Source organism: Haliotis rubra, unplaced genomic scaffold (genome assembly GCF_003918875.1).
Source record: "Haliotis rubra isolate DU_JTF1 unplaced genomic scaffold, ASM391887v1 Scf328, whole genome shotgun sequence".
NCBI lineage: Eukaryota > Metazoa > Mollusca > Gastropoda > Lepetellida > Haliotidae > Haliotis > Haliotis rubra.
Window position 1 is genome coordinate 16,190 of NW_025767000.1, and position 17,184 is coordinate 33,373.

A 17,184-nucleotide genomic window follows, 5' to 3' on the forward strand; every position below is an offset into this window, starting at 1 on the left:
TCAACCAAGTCAGCGAGCCTGACCACCGATCCCGTTAGTCGCCTCTTACAAGCATGAGTTGCTGAAGACCAGTTCCAACTCGGATCGTCACGGGTGGAAGGTTGGTACGTGGTTCGAACCCCGACCGCGTCATACTGAGACGTTTAAAGACGGTTATTAAAGTTACTCCTTCTGGCGCTCGACATCAAAGGGATGAAACCAGAGTCGGCTCGGAGATAGTAATTGTGTCTGAGGGGTCAATGTTAAATTGCTGCATATGATCTCGGCCTGAGAGCAAAGGGAAGGCGCGGTCAGGCACCCTGATTTTGTAGCTGCATTCCGTCCTATAGCTTGTGTAGATCGTTGATGTACCCACCATCTCCGTGTTCTGTTCTCCTTCTCATGCACAGAAACTGCCAGAGATGCTAGGATTTTTCCTCCATCTTATATTCATCCGTCTTATATCGCAGATGATCGTACCTAGTGTATTGGTAAAAACGCACACGGTAACGCATGCGTCAAAAAATGCGGACTTAGTGTAAATCCAGCCTGATTGCGTAAAGCAGAAAGCTACAAAACATGACTATTTCTAATCGGTATGTATGCAAGGAACCATCACTGTCTACAATAATCAATAGAACAAATGTTTATAAACAGTTTCAGATCTAGATGAAGGGCAGTTAAAGGGAGACTACTTTATCTCTTCTGCGCAACAATGGTCAACATTTTGATGATTGACCGTGTGAGGGTGCGCTACAAAATATATGCGTTGCATAAAAACAGAATTTCTTCATTTTTATAACAAACGAACTTACGAATGCACACGCCTGAAATGTCGATTTATTTACCTATTATTTACACGGTATTGTTTGTTTTGTTGCATCGAGTATTTTGAAACCTGGTAAGATGATTCAGCATTTAAATCAACTATATTTTGGCACACACTCGATTTTCATGATCATGTCGGAACGAGAAGTCGCACACCTAACTAGGTGAATCAAAATGTGGATCAGAAGTGCAACGTACGGAAATACATAGTACAAAGCTGCGTCGTATTGGTCGGGCCACAGTATCCGCAGTGACGTCAGATCGGTCAGCTTGGTCATGACCTCCCGGAACCAATCCTGGGTGACGAAGTCGAATGGGGAGCCGTTCTTCTTCCAATGGGAGATGACAACTAGTTCCAGGAAGAATGACGTGACAGCTTTGACTTCTCTGTTGACTTCTACCTGTCATGGGTGAGTGAGTGACTTTAGTTTAACGCCGCTTTTAGCAATATTTCAGCAATGTCACGGCGAGAGACACCAGAAATAGGCTTCACACATTGTACCCATGTGGAGAATCGAACCCGGGTCTTGGGCGTGACGAGGAATAGATGCAGTATAGACTTAACCATTAGGCCACTCCTAGGTAAGTCATTAAAAAACTTGAAAAAGACCTCAGTAAGAACTACTCCAAGCCAAGACTCCATGTTTCTTACTGTCGCCCATAGACGTTTTTTTATAAAACATGACCCGGAAAATTACACATTTGTTTTAACAGTATATATACAATCAACAATGTCATACCGAAACGGTTTAAAGTGATCCAAATGTTAGGCTACCAAAGTTGAAGTAGTTACCTTTGCCCAGTATTTCACAAGCCGTATCAGATTCTTCACTTTGATAGGAGCTTGCTTAACGAAGTCCACCTGTTTCTGAGAAAAACATGGCGCGTACAGCCTCCTCTCATTGTCCGTCTTTGATTTCATTTCTGTGAACACCTCATCTGGAGTTTTTACTGAAACCACAAAGATTCCGCAAAGATCAGTCGAAGTAGTTCAAATTATCTATACGCAAAGAACTAATTTTTAAGCATCCCCTAACATATCTCACGACTGAATGAGCCCCGATCTCAACCCTTTGGATCATATCTGGGACACGACTGGTTTCGTGTGCAACAAAGGGATCCTCCTGTACCGAACCTGGCCCATTGGAAGCTGCTTTACACGAACAATGGCGCAGACTGCCCCTTCAGCGGCTCAGGAAGCAGACGGGGTACGAGGAGGAGAGTGCTGGCTGTCATACAGTCACGCGGACGTTACACTTGGTATTGACCTTGAATCGTTTAAGACACGCAAAATGTCATTTTGAATGCTCACATTTACCGATAAATTCAACATTAAACATTCCAGGGCCATACTTGTACAGACATGGCTTTGTATGAAAATAAGAAGTTTTTTTTAAATGAGCAATTGTCATCATAAAATCAACATGGATTCCAAATATTTTGTCGTTTTTTTTATGAGTCAAAGGATCATACGGGTCAGTAAAAACTCATATTTTTCCATCGTGGTCACCATGAGAAGGTTTATGTAGTGTTGAAAACATATCATTGCAAAAATACAGGGTTGCTTAAATATGTTCTTTGTGTATGTTTTGCCCTCATTCTCTTGAATTGTTTTTCAGTGTCAAGCCTACGAGGCAATATCTTACGGACGCCTCTCATTCCATATTTCCATATTTCGGGTGAGAATCTTACATTAGATTCCTTCCTTTTGTATGTTTCAAACCTCCCGAAAAAGCACATATCTACAAGAGTGGTTTCTGAAAAATATGTGCTTACATGCACAGGTTTGTTTAGCCCTTTGTACAACGGGTTTATGTCGAGCAGCTGTCAGTAGAAGCAAGTATAATTGGAGTTCTCCTCCCCCCACCCCCACACGCACCCCCCAGTTGATACAAACTTGATTGTGTGAGAAGAGCACGGATACAACAGTTTCAGGAAGGCCGATTGTACGAACATCAGAGCATCAAGGGTGAGTCGGGGACTTTTGTGCCACCTGCCTCATCTAATAGCTCAGTCGTACAGAATAATGGTTTTTAAAAATAGAGTTTCCGACAGTTTCTGAGTATGGTGTTAGGTCCTTTTTGCAATATTCCAGCAACATCACTGCGTGAGACACCAGAAATGGGCTTCAAACATTGCACCCATGTTGGGCATCGAAACCGGGGGTTCGATGGGGACGAGCGAAAGCTTTTACCACAAGGCTACCCTACCGCCCCGTTTGTCTTAGGTGCACTACCGTAGAGTAAGGGTAGTTACTTACAACTGCTACCATTATTTCGCGCATTGTATTGCCTGTGTTTATTGTATTCTGTGCGTTTCATTAATTGCTTATTTTTTTTTTTTTTTTTTTGGGGGTGTTTGGTGTCATGTTGTGGGTTCACAATTTAGGTCTGATCTTAACGATTTCTAAGTTTTCCAGCCAAATTGTACACGTGTATAATGTGTATTGTTATAATAGTATTACGTATTTCCATCTTGAGATAGAGACCCATGAAGATCCGGGTTAGAACCGGTCTTCGGGAACAGATGTATGCTTGTCGTAAGAGACGACTAAAAGAATCGGATGGTCATGCTTCATGCATGTCATTGTGATCCAAATGCGTAGACCGATGTTCATGATGTCAGTCATGGGATTGTGTGATCCGGACTCGGATATTTATAGACCGCCGTAAAACAGCTGGAATCTTGCTGAGCGCGGCGTTAAACAAACAAACAAATATTCCTTCATTAAGATATGGATATCGGGAACATACTTGGATGTTCGAGTTAAAAAAACCTCGAAGACTTTCATTAATGCCCTCTGTGAATGAGTATCGTACCTCGGAGAATGTTGAAGGAAGGCAAGATGTCCACGTCATGGAAATGGTCGCTTTCTCCGCAACTGAGGTTGTACTGCAGTCCCCGGTCCGAGCGGTTTCCCTGCTCCAAACATCCTGCAAAGTCCGTCCACTTGGAGTTCAAGGCTTCTTCCAAAATATTCAGCAGGACTGGCATTTTCATTGAAAGGTCTTCGACAGACTTGATGTTGTTTACAAACACCACAAGATCGACGTCCGACTTTCCAAAAACATTGGTGCTTTTTCCAAGTGAACCTCCCTGAGAAGACAAAATATTTTAACATATTTGTAAAGATTTATTATAATAATAATAATAAAATATTATAAAATACAACTGAACCCCTGTGACATACGTTTCAGTTGCTCTTCGCATAAACGTAGGGTTGTTTTCAGATTCTTGTGTATTATATAGCTGTGTTTTGGTAATAATGTTTAGTCTGTCTGGGATGCTCATGACTCGCTATCTCGAATGTTTGGATATCTCGAAGTCACGTTTGGTACGTGATATTACGGGGTTCGACTAGCAGAATATGTACCTATGTACAACCTAAATCTGTTATTCGTTTTATGTTCGTTTGGAAAACAAAATTGTTTCTTTTATCGCCATAGATTTATAAAAACAAGCTAAATATTGTTCTAAAAATGTAAAAAGACACTTCGTCTAAAAAAAATAACTATAAGAGAGCTGCAATAACCTATACATATATAAGCATTAAAATATCAGACAAATCTCCTGTAGCATACATTCCTGTAAAGCATTATGATGAGGGGAGGTGGAGTAGCCTAGTGGTTAAAGCATTCGCTAGTCACGCCGAATACCCGGGTTCGATTCAATGGGTACAATGTGTGAAGCCCATTTCTGGAGTCCTTGGCGTGATATTGCTGGAATATTGCTAAAAGCAGCGTAAAACTAACCTCATTCAAACAGGCAAATATAAAATGTTTCCTTAATACGTCTACTCACTCTGACAACCATGTTGACGCTGAGATGCGCGTGATGTTGCAGGAAGTACGTCACGCGATCTACCAGGTGGTCGCACTTCCGGCGGAAGTCACTGCTAGGCTGTACTTTGTCCTGGATAAAGTGTTGTAGGGATTCCCCTCTACCCATCCCTTCAATGATTGGAGCAGGGCCTTCTTTTAGGTAGTTCTTCAGTTGTTGGCTCCGACTGACCACAATTCTGGCACACTCCATAATCTCTGCACAGCTTCGTCGATCGGGGATGACGTTTTCGTGGGGGTTTGCAGGGTCCAACACAACCGGTTTGGTTCTGAAACCATCGTTTACGTCGGTATGAGTGAGTGAGTATGGTTTAACGCCGCCTTTAGCCACAGTCCAGCATTATCATGGCGGGGTATGTCGGTTTGACTGCATTGCGTACATGTATATGTTTGTAATGTCAAGGGGTAATATAATTCATTTTAAAACAATCTAACGATACATTATTTCTGTTAACTTTCATTAGAGGGCAGTGGGGTGCTAATATATAGACATAGACACAGGGAGCAAGTGGAAAGTCGAAATTTCTAGAACAACATAGACATGTCTAGCATAGTCATGGAATGTTTAAGAAAAGATTTGTTAAGTGGACAAGTACGTGCCCCACTCATCTCACATTACATCAAGACTGCGAAGATTGTTGTTTTCACCTGCATACCCACCACTGCTTTCAGGTGAATATAATTGTCACTTACTTTATTGGCATTCCCACTGTCCGAGTATTGCATACTGTTATTACAATTCGCTTTCAGTACCCTGTCTTGATTTACAAACTTAGTTCATTTTATAACTCAACATTGTGTCAGATTTCTTTGTTGTTTGTTTTACAGCAGAGGTACCCATAAGCTGCGTATCTGCGTAAATTACGCAAGTAATCCAATCCAACGTTGTCGTGCACATATACTCATGCCAATAATGGTTGTCACTCCCTTCAAATTTTGTGAGGTGTGTAGGGGGTTGGGGTGGGGAGGGGGTGACAACCATTATTGGCATGAGTATATATGAATCGACAAAATTCGTAAGCTTCCACATCCATAAGAATAAAGCCTATATATCATCAACATGTGTGTATGAACCACTATCAAATAGTGATGATACCAGGTATTAAAGTATCTGTCCCACCGATGGCACCCGTCAAAAACACACGCAAAGGCTTGTCAATTGATGAACGTAACCCAAACTAAGGAATTGAAATTTCGGACGCTGATGCGTCACAGTATTGAAATGCCCTTCACACGTCTACCATAGAATGCTTTGAAAACCTTACCGAGACCTTGAAAATAACAATGGCATGTGATAATGACCTAATATACAAACATCTAGTCTCTGAAATGAACATATTTTACAGAAAAAAACGGTGTATTAATAATAATCATAAAATATAATGGAAAGAGCCCAGAGCCCAGATCTAGACATGCCACATATTTTAAACTTGCATGGGCTTTCTTGGATTTGTTTCAGGGTATGTATGGAATACTAATGGGATTATAATGACTTAGGGTAATATACATACGGGACGATCCTGTAGTTGCTTGCTGTGTATCTATCTTCCCATATAATACTAAGTGACGAGAGGTCCGCCAACTGTGTCATAATCTCTTCAAACCAGTCAGATATGTTAAAATCATTCGGTTTTCCTGCCCGCTGCCATCTAAATCAACAAGAGCGAAATAAATATAGACATAAACTACCGGGCAACAGAAAGTACTGGATTCGATGAAAACATCACAACTGACTAGCCTGAAAACAGTCGTCATAACACTGCAAACTGTGTAAGTTAGATAACACAAGTATCACACTGGCACCATGTCATCATACAGCACCATCGAACAGACACATTGAAATCATCAAACATGGGTGGTTACTTTCTTTTACTTTCCAGATATGCTTAACTGTTATTAACGTGTGTTTTCAAATGCTTTTACCCTTAAAACTATATTTAGTCTATATTTATTTAAAGGTTTTTGTGATATTTGTTTACAGTTGGTATTTACGGGGAGGAGTAGCTGTAGTACAGTCGGTGTGTGCCGGCTCCTTACATGTACTCAGTATTACCTGTGCATGACCATGGTCTCTATGAAGTAACTGCCCGTGTCAATCTGCACATCCTCCTGTAACAGGGTAAGAGAGTTAGTTTTAATACCAAGCTGATCGGTAACTATTACCTTTGCTTCAGAAGGGAAAGCCCCTGGTGATGTTGGTCGTTTGTACCCACGTGCAGTTGTGTTGTGTCCACGTGCACTTGTACTGGGTCCACGAGCGTTTGTATTGTACCCTCGTGTACTTGTATTGTGACCGCGTGTACTTGTATTGTGACCACGTGTACTTGTATTGTTGACACGCGCACGTGCATTGTTGACACGTGTACTTGTATTGTAGACACGTGTACTTGTATTGTAGACACGTGTACTTGTATTGTGCCCACGTGTACTTGTATTGTAGACACGTGTACCTGTATTGTAGACACGTGTACTTGTATAGTAGACACGTGCCCTTGTATTGTAGACACGTGTACTTGTATTGTAGACACGTGTCCTTGTATTGTAGACACGTGCCCTTGTATTGTAGACACGTGTACTTGTATAGTGAGACACGTGTACTTGTATAGTAGACACGTGTACTTGTATAGTAGACACGTGTACTTGTATAGTAGACACGTGTACTTGTATTGTGCCCATGTGTACTTATATTGTCCATACGTACACCTGCATTGTATTCACTTTCGGAAACAAGAATATTGAAACACATTACAAACGGATCTTGCCCCGTGACTAAGTCGACACACTTATAGCCATACAAGTCCGAGATGAGTCATGAATAGTGAGTTAAGTCAAGATAGGATCTGAAATAGGTTTCAGTATGAAAACTGCTTTCACTTCAGGGAACACTCGTGATCATGTATTGTGATGATCGTATATCGTTCAAAGAAGATCAAATATCTAACTGATTCACCTAACCATATGACCATAAGAGATCACTTAACCCTTGTACTCGTTTGTTTAAGTTATTAAAAGATGTATGTGTATGTATTGTGTCAAAGCGTTAAAGCTCATGACATGTACACATGTCGCAGTATTCGTATATGGTGAGTGAGTGAGAAAAAGGAGTGAGTGAAAATTCAAGGACGCTTCGGCGTTATTTCTGTCATAGACGGACGAAACCAAGTTTGCATCATAAATACTTAGTCATATTCAGAGGCACGTTTTGTCACAATTTATCAGTTAAAACTAGTATTTACAAAATTATTGTATAAACACGTGCTTTAAAAGACCAACAACCAACGTTTGGTGGGGATCATGGAGTTCCTAAGCTTCATGTATGATACCCCAGCTGTAGGGTATGTGAAAGGTACTTCTTAAAAGATTTACCTTCAGCCAGTATTTCATGAGTTTCATGAGGGAGTGTACTTTGCTCGGTGCCCGTTTGATGAATTCGATCTGTATCTCTGCCAGACACAATGAGTAGCATTTTTTGACAGCATCAGAGTGTTCTCCCATGTCTATGTACACATCGTGCTCGTTTTTGTCTGGAGGAATATTTGAAAAAGAACGTCATGCACCAGAACAGATATTACAGCTTCTCTAATTGTGGTAAATCACTACACAATGATCTCTATCGAAGCCTATTGTTCCACATAACGGGAAACATCAAGGGCGATGAACTATAGAAAGACCTCGCCTGACAACCACCCTTATCACACGTTGTAATGTCTACGGCAATGTTGTGACAATCGGGTGTGGTACATGAATTGTTCATGGAATACAAAATGTACAAAAATAGTTCCTAAATTGTCTTACAATAAGACTAGATTTAGGTCTGTGCTTCACGAGAGGGTGATGATTTAAGGGTAAATTTCAGACTTCACCACCACGGTGGTTAAGGACCAAGGAGCCCCATGAAGATCAGAGTTAGAAGTGGTTCTCCAGAACAGGCTCGCTGACTTGGTTGACACATGTCATCATAACTCAGTTGCGCAGTTCAATACTCATGATATCAATGACTGGGTTGTCTGGACCAGGGCCCCGTTCCTCAAAGCGCTCGTAGCGCTACAACAGTCGTAAGTCTATGTTAAAGTATGGGAGTTACGATCAACTTTGCGCTACGATCGCTTTGAGGAACGGGGCCCTGACTGTATTATGTACAGACCGCCGTCACATAGTTGGAGTTCCAACAAATAAGCATGAACCATGGTCTTAATAACCAGTAACCAGGAATTCGAACAATTCCTGTTGGCTAAAAGAGGCAGAATGAAACTACCTACATTTGAGGATGTCATACACAGGGAATATTTGTATCATGAGTTGTTGTTCCAAGTCGTAGCATGTCAGAAGAAACGAGATTGAGTGATCTGTGCATTCCACGGTTCCTATAGCCCCAGCTGATGGTAGCCACTGTGGAGAGTCCAGCTTAGATCTGATTATGTGGAGAAGACTACTTGTCTGTGTTTTCATGTCAGGAACAGACCTCAAGTCATTACAGAAGACGAAGATGTCCACGTCGGAGGGAGAGCAGAAAGAAGTGTTCCTTCCAATAGATCCACCCTTCAATGAAATAGAAACATGGTCAGAGTTTACCATGATAATGAGGTCTTTTTGAAATCTCCTTGGATAAATAATACGCTTAAATTGTCATGGTTCGTTTGCCTGATGATTGATGTGATATGCGGCCTAAAACACTCGTTCATATCGTCTTAATAGATTCATGAATTTGAGGAACTCAACTTAAACATATGTCTTTTTCTGCATGGAGCGATATGACATTTTGTATACACATACCACTCAACTCAAGCTGAAGAGTTAGCGGGTATGGGTTTACGCCGCTTTTAGCATATTCCAGCAGTATCACGGCGCGGGACACCAGGAATGGGTTTCACACAGAATACCCATATGGGGAATCGAACCCGCGTCTTCGGCGTGACGAGCGAACGCTTTAACCAATAAGCTATCCCACCGCCTCCTGAAGCTGGAGGACTTTTAACCAACTAATCAGGCATGTCAAGGTATTATTATCGCTGCTACCTACCTTGACGATCTTCGCAACACTAACTGGAACGTTATTTCTCAGAAATCTTATAACTCGGTCGATGAGTTCATGCGTCTTCATCCCATCAGATGTTCCCCATTGCGCCATGAACTGTTGCAACGTCTGGCCTCGCTTCATGCCAGGGAGGAGAGGTTCCGGTCCTGGCTGATATGTCGTCATACTTGCCTGGAACCTTCTGCCCAATGGAAATATTGATCCCAAGTCTTGAAAATATCATCGTAAATTTACGACACAGTGTAAAATACAGAATTTACGGGTGTCAGATAAATATGATTGGAGATCCGGGTTTGAATTGGTCTTCAGTAACCCATGCTTGTCGAAATAGGCGACTAATGAGATCGGATGGTCAGACTCGCTGACTTGGTTGACACATGTCATCGTATCATCGCGTAGATCGATGCGCATGCTGTTGATCACTGGATTATCCAGTCCAGACGCAAATATATACAAACAGCAGCTATATAGCTGGAATAATGCACAATATGACGTTGAACAACAAAGATATAATCAGAGGAAGATCGTGTGCGATAGTGGTAGTTAAAACCGTTACAGTGATCGACATATGACATGTTTGTTTTATGATGTGGAGTTTATTTGTGTACATTGTGATTGCGGTGACTTCGTGTCAGCAGCTGCCAGTACTGGTCGAGACTAATCCTGTTCTGAGAGCCGCCCTTGTCTTATACCTTGATGCCGAGCGTCAGGCACGGAACACGTAACAGGTACAAATGTCTCCCAGTTTGACGCGGCCAGGAATCACTCCACCATCGTTCTGCTCTCCCGGATACACGTAACACGTAACTATGTCTCTTGGTATGACGAGGCCGGGAATCACACCACCGACATTCCACTCTCCCAGGAGAAGGTAACACGTACAATGTCTCTTGGTATGAGGGGGCTGTGGTTAGACGACCTACCTTCCGCTCTCACGGGTAAATACACCACGTACCAATGTCTCTTGGTATGAGGGGGCCGTGGTCAGACGACCTACCTTCCGCTCTCACGGGTAAATACACCACGTACCAATGTCTCTTGGTATGAGGGGGCCGTGGTCAGACGACCTACCTTCCGCTCTCACGGGTAAATGCACCACGTACCAATGTCTCTTGGTATGAGGGGGCCGTGGTCAGACGACCTACCTTCCGCTCTCACGGGTAAATACACCACGTACCAATGGCCTTGGTGAGGGGTCGTGGTCAGACGACCTACGTTACGCTCTCACGGGTAAATGCACCACGTACCAATGTCTCTTGGTATGAGGGGGCCGTGGTCAGACGACCTACCTTCCGCTCTCACGGGTAAATACACCACGTACCAATGTCTCTTGGTATGATGGGGGCCGTGGTCAGACGACCTACCTTCCGCTCTCACGGGTAAATGCACCACACCACGTACCAATGTCTCTTGGTATGGGGGCCGTGGTCAGACGACCTACCTTCCGCTCTAACGGGTAAATGCACCACGTACCAATGTCTCTTGGTATGAGGGGGCCGTGGTCAGACGACCTACCTTCCGCTCTCACGGGTAAATACACCACGTACCAATGTCTCTTGGTATGAGGGGGCCGTGGTCAGACGACCTACCTTTCGCTCTAACGGGTAAATGCACCACGTACCAATGTCTCTTGGTATGAGGGGGCCGTGGTCAGACGACCTACCTTCCGCTCTAACGGGTAAATACACCACGTACCAATGTCTCTTGGTATGAAGGGGCCGTGGTCAGGCGACCTACCTTCCGCTCTCACGGGTAAATGCACCACGTACCAATGTCTCTTGGTATGAGGGGGCTGTGGTCAGACGACCTACCTTCCGCCCTCACGGGTAAATACACCACGTACCAATGTCTCTTGGTATGAAGGGGCCGTGGTCAGGCGACCTACGTTACGCTCTCACGGGTAAATGCACCACGTACAATGTCTCTTGGTATGACGCTCGGCTAAATTGCTGTATTAAAAGAGAACAGCCTAGCCATGCCATTAATCATGTCACATTTAGTTAAGCTATCTCTAGACTAACAACTAGTCTCTGAAATGAACATATTTTACTGAAAAAAGTTCATAGTAAAAAAAAATATATATAATGAAAAGGAGCCCTGAGACTTTCTTCATTTTCAGAAGCTGAGGAAATCTAGACTTGCCACATTTTCTAGACTTGTGTGGGCTTTCTTGGATATATTTGCTTCAGGGTCTGTACGAGAGACTAAGCTATCTCCTAAACAGTTATTTATGGATTGGTGCAGATATCATTTGATGTATGTGACATAACACCCGTGCGTGCCTTTGTGTGAGAAGCAGAGTCGTTCCCAGTAAGATTGTGTGAGTGTGATTTGATGCCGCTGTTAGCAATAGTCCCGTAATATACCACTCCTAGAACTCCAGAAAAGAGCTTCACATTCTGTGCCAATGAACGGAATAGAAGCCGGCTCTCGGCGTCACGAGCCAAGCATTTAACCTCTAGCATACCTTACAGACACACACGCACGCACGCGCACACGCACACGCACACGCACACACACACACACACTCTCTCTCAACACACTTCTCCAGACAAATACATTAACAACCTTTCTTAAAGGTCACATGCAACCAAAAAATCAAACATAATTAAAACACAATTATCACTTATTCATGACATATAGTATACATTGCTGGTTATGAAAAAACATATAAACAAAATTATAAGCGTACAATCGCAAATCAAAAGTGCAATATTGTGTACTTGGGTTTACTTCCCAAGAAACGAAGCAGCCGGGATACCGAACCCAGTCAGAGCGGGTGGGTGTGCACTCAAGTGTAACGGCTGGTTCATTTGCAGATTCCCCCACGGCTCATTGTGTGTGTGTATATATAGAGATGTTGGGTTTTGTAAAATACATGCTCATTTTTTGTGTATAACATTTTACAATCAACAGACATAACAACATGTCATGTGTTCAAGTATCACACCTGCCTGTCTGTGTAATTACATAAAGTGACAGAGACCGAACTCGGGCCATAAATCAATGCATTTTGTTTATGGTGTATAGCCTGATTGGTGTTAAGTTCAAATTGCATGTGGTCAGTGATAGCAGTTGTGTATTGAATATTGTCATTAGCAGACAGGCAGGCAGACACACAGGTGTCAATAAAACAAGACATTGAGTTTTGTCTGTGACAACGACATATCTATATCACAGTTAGAAAATTCTGTCAACGCTAAATAATGACATTGCTTTTAAGTATCGAACTGAGAAAGTGACTTGGTGAGAAGAACGTGTGGTGAAATAGACAAAGGAAATTATATAAACAGTTAATTTACTGTCATAACATATAAAAAGCTCGCGCCAGTGAGATATCAACAAAACATTAGAAAAATAGCTCACACCAAAGCCTTCACCGAGTATTCACTGGACAACCCGCTTCCAAGCTGCGCGAACCTATTTCACTGCGCACGTGCTATGAGCGCAGCCCAGCTGTTGAAACCAGTTTTTCCCGAAAAGTCGGGGGAAAATTAGTGAAACGTTTGAACTCCGATTTCGCGCGGTTTTTTTCATCGCGTAATTTTTCAACTTTATAAGTTGAATTTGCATTTTTGACGTTTTGTTTCAGTCAGTCCATACTGAAAGGTATCAGAATCTGCAAAGTTGTGTTTTACGTTGCATGTGACCTTTAAGAAAAAACTGATTGAAGTAGTAAATAGTACTTGAAAGATACCTGACAAACTTGAGGTCAGCACTATAAATAATTCGAATAGAGCAGGGCGAAAATCAAAATACAATGTATGAAATCCAGGTCAAACTTCAAAAGATTACAAATGTATTACACAGCATAACAAGATGTAGTTGGTAGGCAATATCGGATTTATTGTTGCGTTCGGGATTATTGCACTCAAATAAGAAAACCGGTCCATGAGGTTTTTTGAGCGGCTGCTTGTGCTAGTCCGGACTAATGGATGATTATTGCTCGCACTTAAACGCGGATACAACATTCTAACAATGTATATTGACTCCGAGCCGACTTGTTTTATCCCTATAATGCCAGAAGGTAACAAGGTCTATCTTCTCGAGAGCCAAGTAAGGAAACAAGATCTATCTTCTCGAGAGCCTAAGGACCGTTCATAATTTATGGCTAGGGGGGTGATGATGATTTTAAGGGGTGTCACCCATTTTGTGCTAGGGGGGGGCAGCAATTTTGTACACACGTACTAGGGGATTTTTAAATTATGGTTAGAACTTATGGGAAGGTGGGGGTCATTGATTTTGTACATGACATGCAAGGTGGGGTCACTTATTTTGGACATAGATTTCAGGTGGGGTCATTCACATTGTGCATGCTTCTCAATAAAAATGATCACCCCCACCCCTGGCCATAACTTATGAACGGTCCCCTAGCAAGGAAACAAAAGCCAGGTAAAGTTAAAGCGTTCTATCGTCACGCCGACGGCGCGGGTTCGATTCTACACATGGGTAAAATGTGTGAAGCCTATTTCTGGTTCTCTCTTCCCCCTCCGGGCAGTGATATTGCTGGAATATCTATCTTCACGAGAGGCAGGCACCAAAATTGAAATATACTCTATCCAATATACCACTAAGCTTGTGTGTCACTATCTGTGGGTGTCAGATATCATGTCATCATATCATTACATATCCTGATTGTTAAATCAGACACGACAAACATGATTATCAAAATCAGCGCCATATACTAGAGCTGGGCGTGTACTGCCCTGGTGAACTAGATATGCCCGAAGCGTTGTCGTGTAATAAAATTAACTAAGGCGTCATTTGGATGTGCTATTCACACATCAAGCAGATTCAACCTAAAGGTTCACTCAGTACACTCGCGGTAGACATCTTACACATTGAACTTGCAAGTGTGTACACAGATAGACCGCGTGGCCGAGTTATGTGTAGTTGTATGTGTATATAGTGGATGTATAACCCATCACTGCCCAGACTCATTAGCACATACCATGACTGCTGCTGACTAAATGTTCCCAGTATATACTCACTGTTTTGTACGACGGCGTGTGTGACGGCGTGTCGCTGAAAAGCGATCTACTTCGCCTCTCTCCTATCGGGATTGCACAAACCTCGGGCCGGGCCGGACCGGGCCAAAACGAGGCAACGTTATTATTGACTTATTACTACGTCATCGACAACCCGGTATATATTATGGCGTAACGCCATACCTGACGCTATTTACAAACTGTACAAATACAAATATGCAACAAAACCACGTTATTGACACTTTCTTCCTCCGACTTTTACGCAACCATCCTTTATCTAGTGAACCTTTCGTGGAAAGGCCTCTGTTTCTTGGAAACCTATCCGTATTTGGAATAGGAAATCCCAGCAAATGTCATTGCTTAATGTTTTGTACAATATTTTAACCAGTATGTTATTTGAACAGGTTTAGTGTACAATTGTTACAGTAGACACATACTCTAGACTACAATTTTTGTGAATTTCCTCGGTGGAAGTAGGGCTCGGTTTTGCCTGTTTGTTGTTTAACGGCACACTCAACAATTTCCCAGGTACATGGCGACGGTCTGTAAATAATCGAGTCTGGACCAGACATCTAGTAAGCGCATTATACAATACCCTGAACCTTTAGTCGACACTTACGATAAGCAGACAAGCAACAGTTGCAGAATTCAATTCTAACAAGATCGCATCGGTTAAATCGCCGGCGCGGTTCGAAGCCCGTGCATGTTTCATTTTCTTTATAATTTTTTTTTTTAGTGTTATTTCATATTATATACTTTTCATCTTTTTTTAGGTTTGTTTGTTTGTTTATCTTTTAAGGTTTGTTTGTTTGTTTGTCGGTTGGTTTGTTGGTTTGCGCTATTGTTCCGGTAGACATGGATATGGGATTCAAATCTGGTCAGTTGACAAGGGACCCGGATATACAGGTTGCCGCTATTCCGGACGCTGTTTGAGGAAACGAACATGCATGAGTGCAAGTGGATGGATGATACAATGTGTGGTTGTATCACCTCTCCATCTACCTGTACTAATCCCTGGAAATCGTATGACACGTCCGTAAGTAGCATACGGCACCTCTCGGGTTTACACACCACTGTCTTGGGTAAAACAGATACACCGAATTTATCTTTGATAACATGCCGTTGTCATCCTCATTCTGAAAACTCATGTAAAACCAAATCTTTCACTCCAAAACGATACGTTCGGATGATACAGATGCTTTGAAGCTGACATACTGATTAGAGAGGTCATATATCGCGACCTGCTAATGAAGAGTATTCGGATTTTCACACAAGGGTATGGAATATCAGATCTAACTTCAATACATTTCCAATCTGCATGGAACAAAATTCACCCCGAACCGTGCCTACAGTATCACTAATGATTGATTGGTTGGTCTCAGCAATATTTGAGTTATATGGCGGCAGTCTGTAAATTAATCGAGGTTGGACCAGACAATCCAGTGATCAACAGCAAGAGCATCGATCTACGCAAGATGGGTATGTGGCCAACCAATTGCAAGTCAGCGAGCCTGGCCACCCTATCCTGTTAGTCGCCTCTTATATTATTTTACAACAAGCATGGGTTGCTGAAGACCAATTCTAACCCGGACCTTCACAGGTCGTATTACCAATGAAGTTAGAAGATTAACCTAACTGCTACGGAACTCGCGCTACTGGGCGTAACATGAAAAATAGCCGTGACATGAATGGATCAGGATCAGTCAGGACACCAGGTGTTCGCGAAAAGGGTAAACATGCCCTGAAACTGCCGCGGACATTTTTCTTGTTGCAATTCAAGTCGTGAACACAAATCAGACTACCAAGCATTTTTATTCATTTCCCATTTTGGTTATCACATAAAAATCACACTAATAGGAGTATCAGATACATGCGTAATACATGTACATGTACATAGCAAATAACAGTAACACCACAGAAACACAATGAAAACGCAATAAAATGTAATATTATAAAGCTTTCTAATAAAACATGTCGGTGCATTATTGGTTCTGGGGTTAACCTTACATTAAGATTAACTCTTCAGGTTTGCAATGAAAACTAAGTGTGTGCTAGATGTGGTGACCATTATGTTGGAGAATCTGGTATGTAGCTAAAGGACCGAGTCATTGTATACAGGCAGGAAATTCGAGATCCTAATGTGCGATAGGCATTTACGTCTACCACTGTTATTACAAACTATGACGTCAAAAAACATGATGACGTCACACACGTAATATTACTGCTATCTATGACTACGTTTTACGTATCCGGCTATTGTCACTAAATTGTAACGTCATATGAATGGTGACATAGATACTAGTTTCCATTGAACACTGTATTCACACACGCGCGCACCTAAATGCATATGGATAGACAGAATGATAAATAGACACACAGACATACCTCACTGTAACACAATGGGCAGAAATAGACAAATAAGGCACGAGATGTTCATGAATATCAAAAGCACGATTTACTGCATACATATCAGCACTACTTTAACAGCTACAAGGGGTGCCTAACATTCAAATAG

The 17,184-nt window shown here is 42.2% G+C and overlaps 1 protein-coding gene across 2 annotated transcripts; it reads right to left on the reverse strand.

The window, feature by feature from the left end:
• Window positions 1–373: 373 nt before the first annotated feature.
• LOC124284020 (2'-5'-oligoadenylate synthase 2-like) lies at window positions 374–14,770 on the reverse strand. 2 transcript variants are annotated; one of them, XR_006900455.1, is made up of 11 exons: window positions 14,673–14,770; window positions 9,667–9,862; window positions 8,906–9,185; window positions 8,013–8,170; window positions 6,700–6,755; window positions 6,158–6,295; window positions 4,609–4,915; window positions 3,627–3,903; window positions 1,601–1,758; window positions 1,006–1,156; window positions 374–459 (listed from the first exon to the last, which is right to left on the reverse strand). XR_006900455.1 is itself a non-coding variant. In XM_046720057.1 (11 exons), exons 2-11 carry the CDS (start codon window positions 9,844–9,846, stop codon window positions 405–407), a joined length of 1,812 nt encoding a protein of 603 aa, XP_046576013.1. In that variant the 5' UTR covers window positions 9,847–9,862; window positions 14,673–14,770; the 3' UTR covers window positions 374–404. The 2 variants fall into 2 exon arrangements, 1 of the variants encoding a protein (XP_046576013.1); XM_046720057.1 differs by having other exon boundaries at window positions 1,006–1,208.
• Window positions 14,771–17,184: the final 2,414 nt, after the last annotated feature.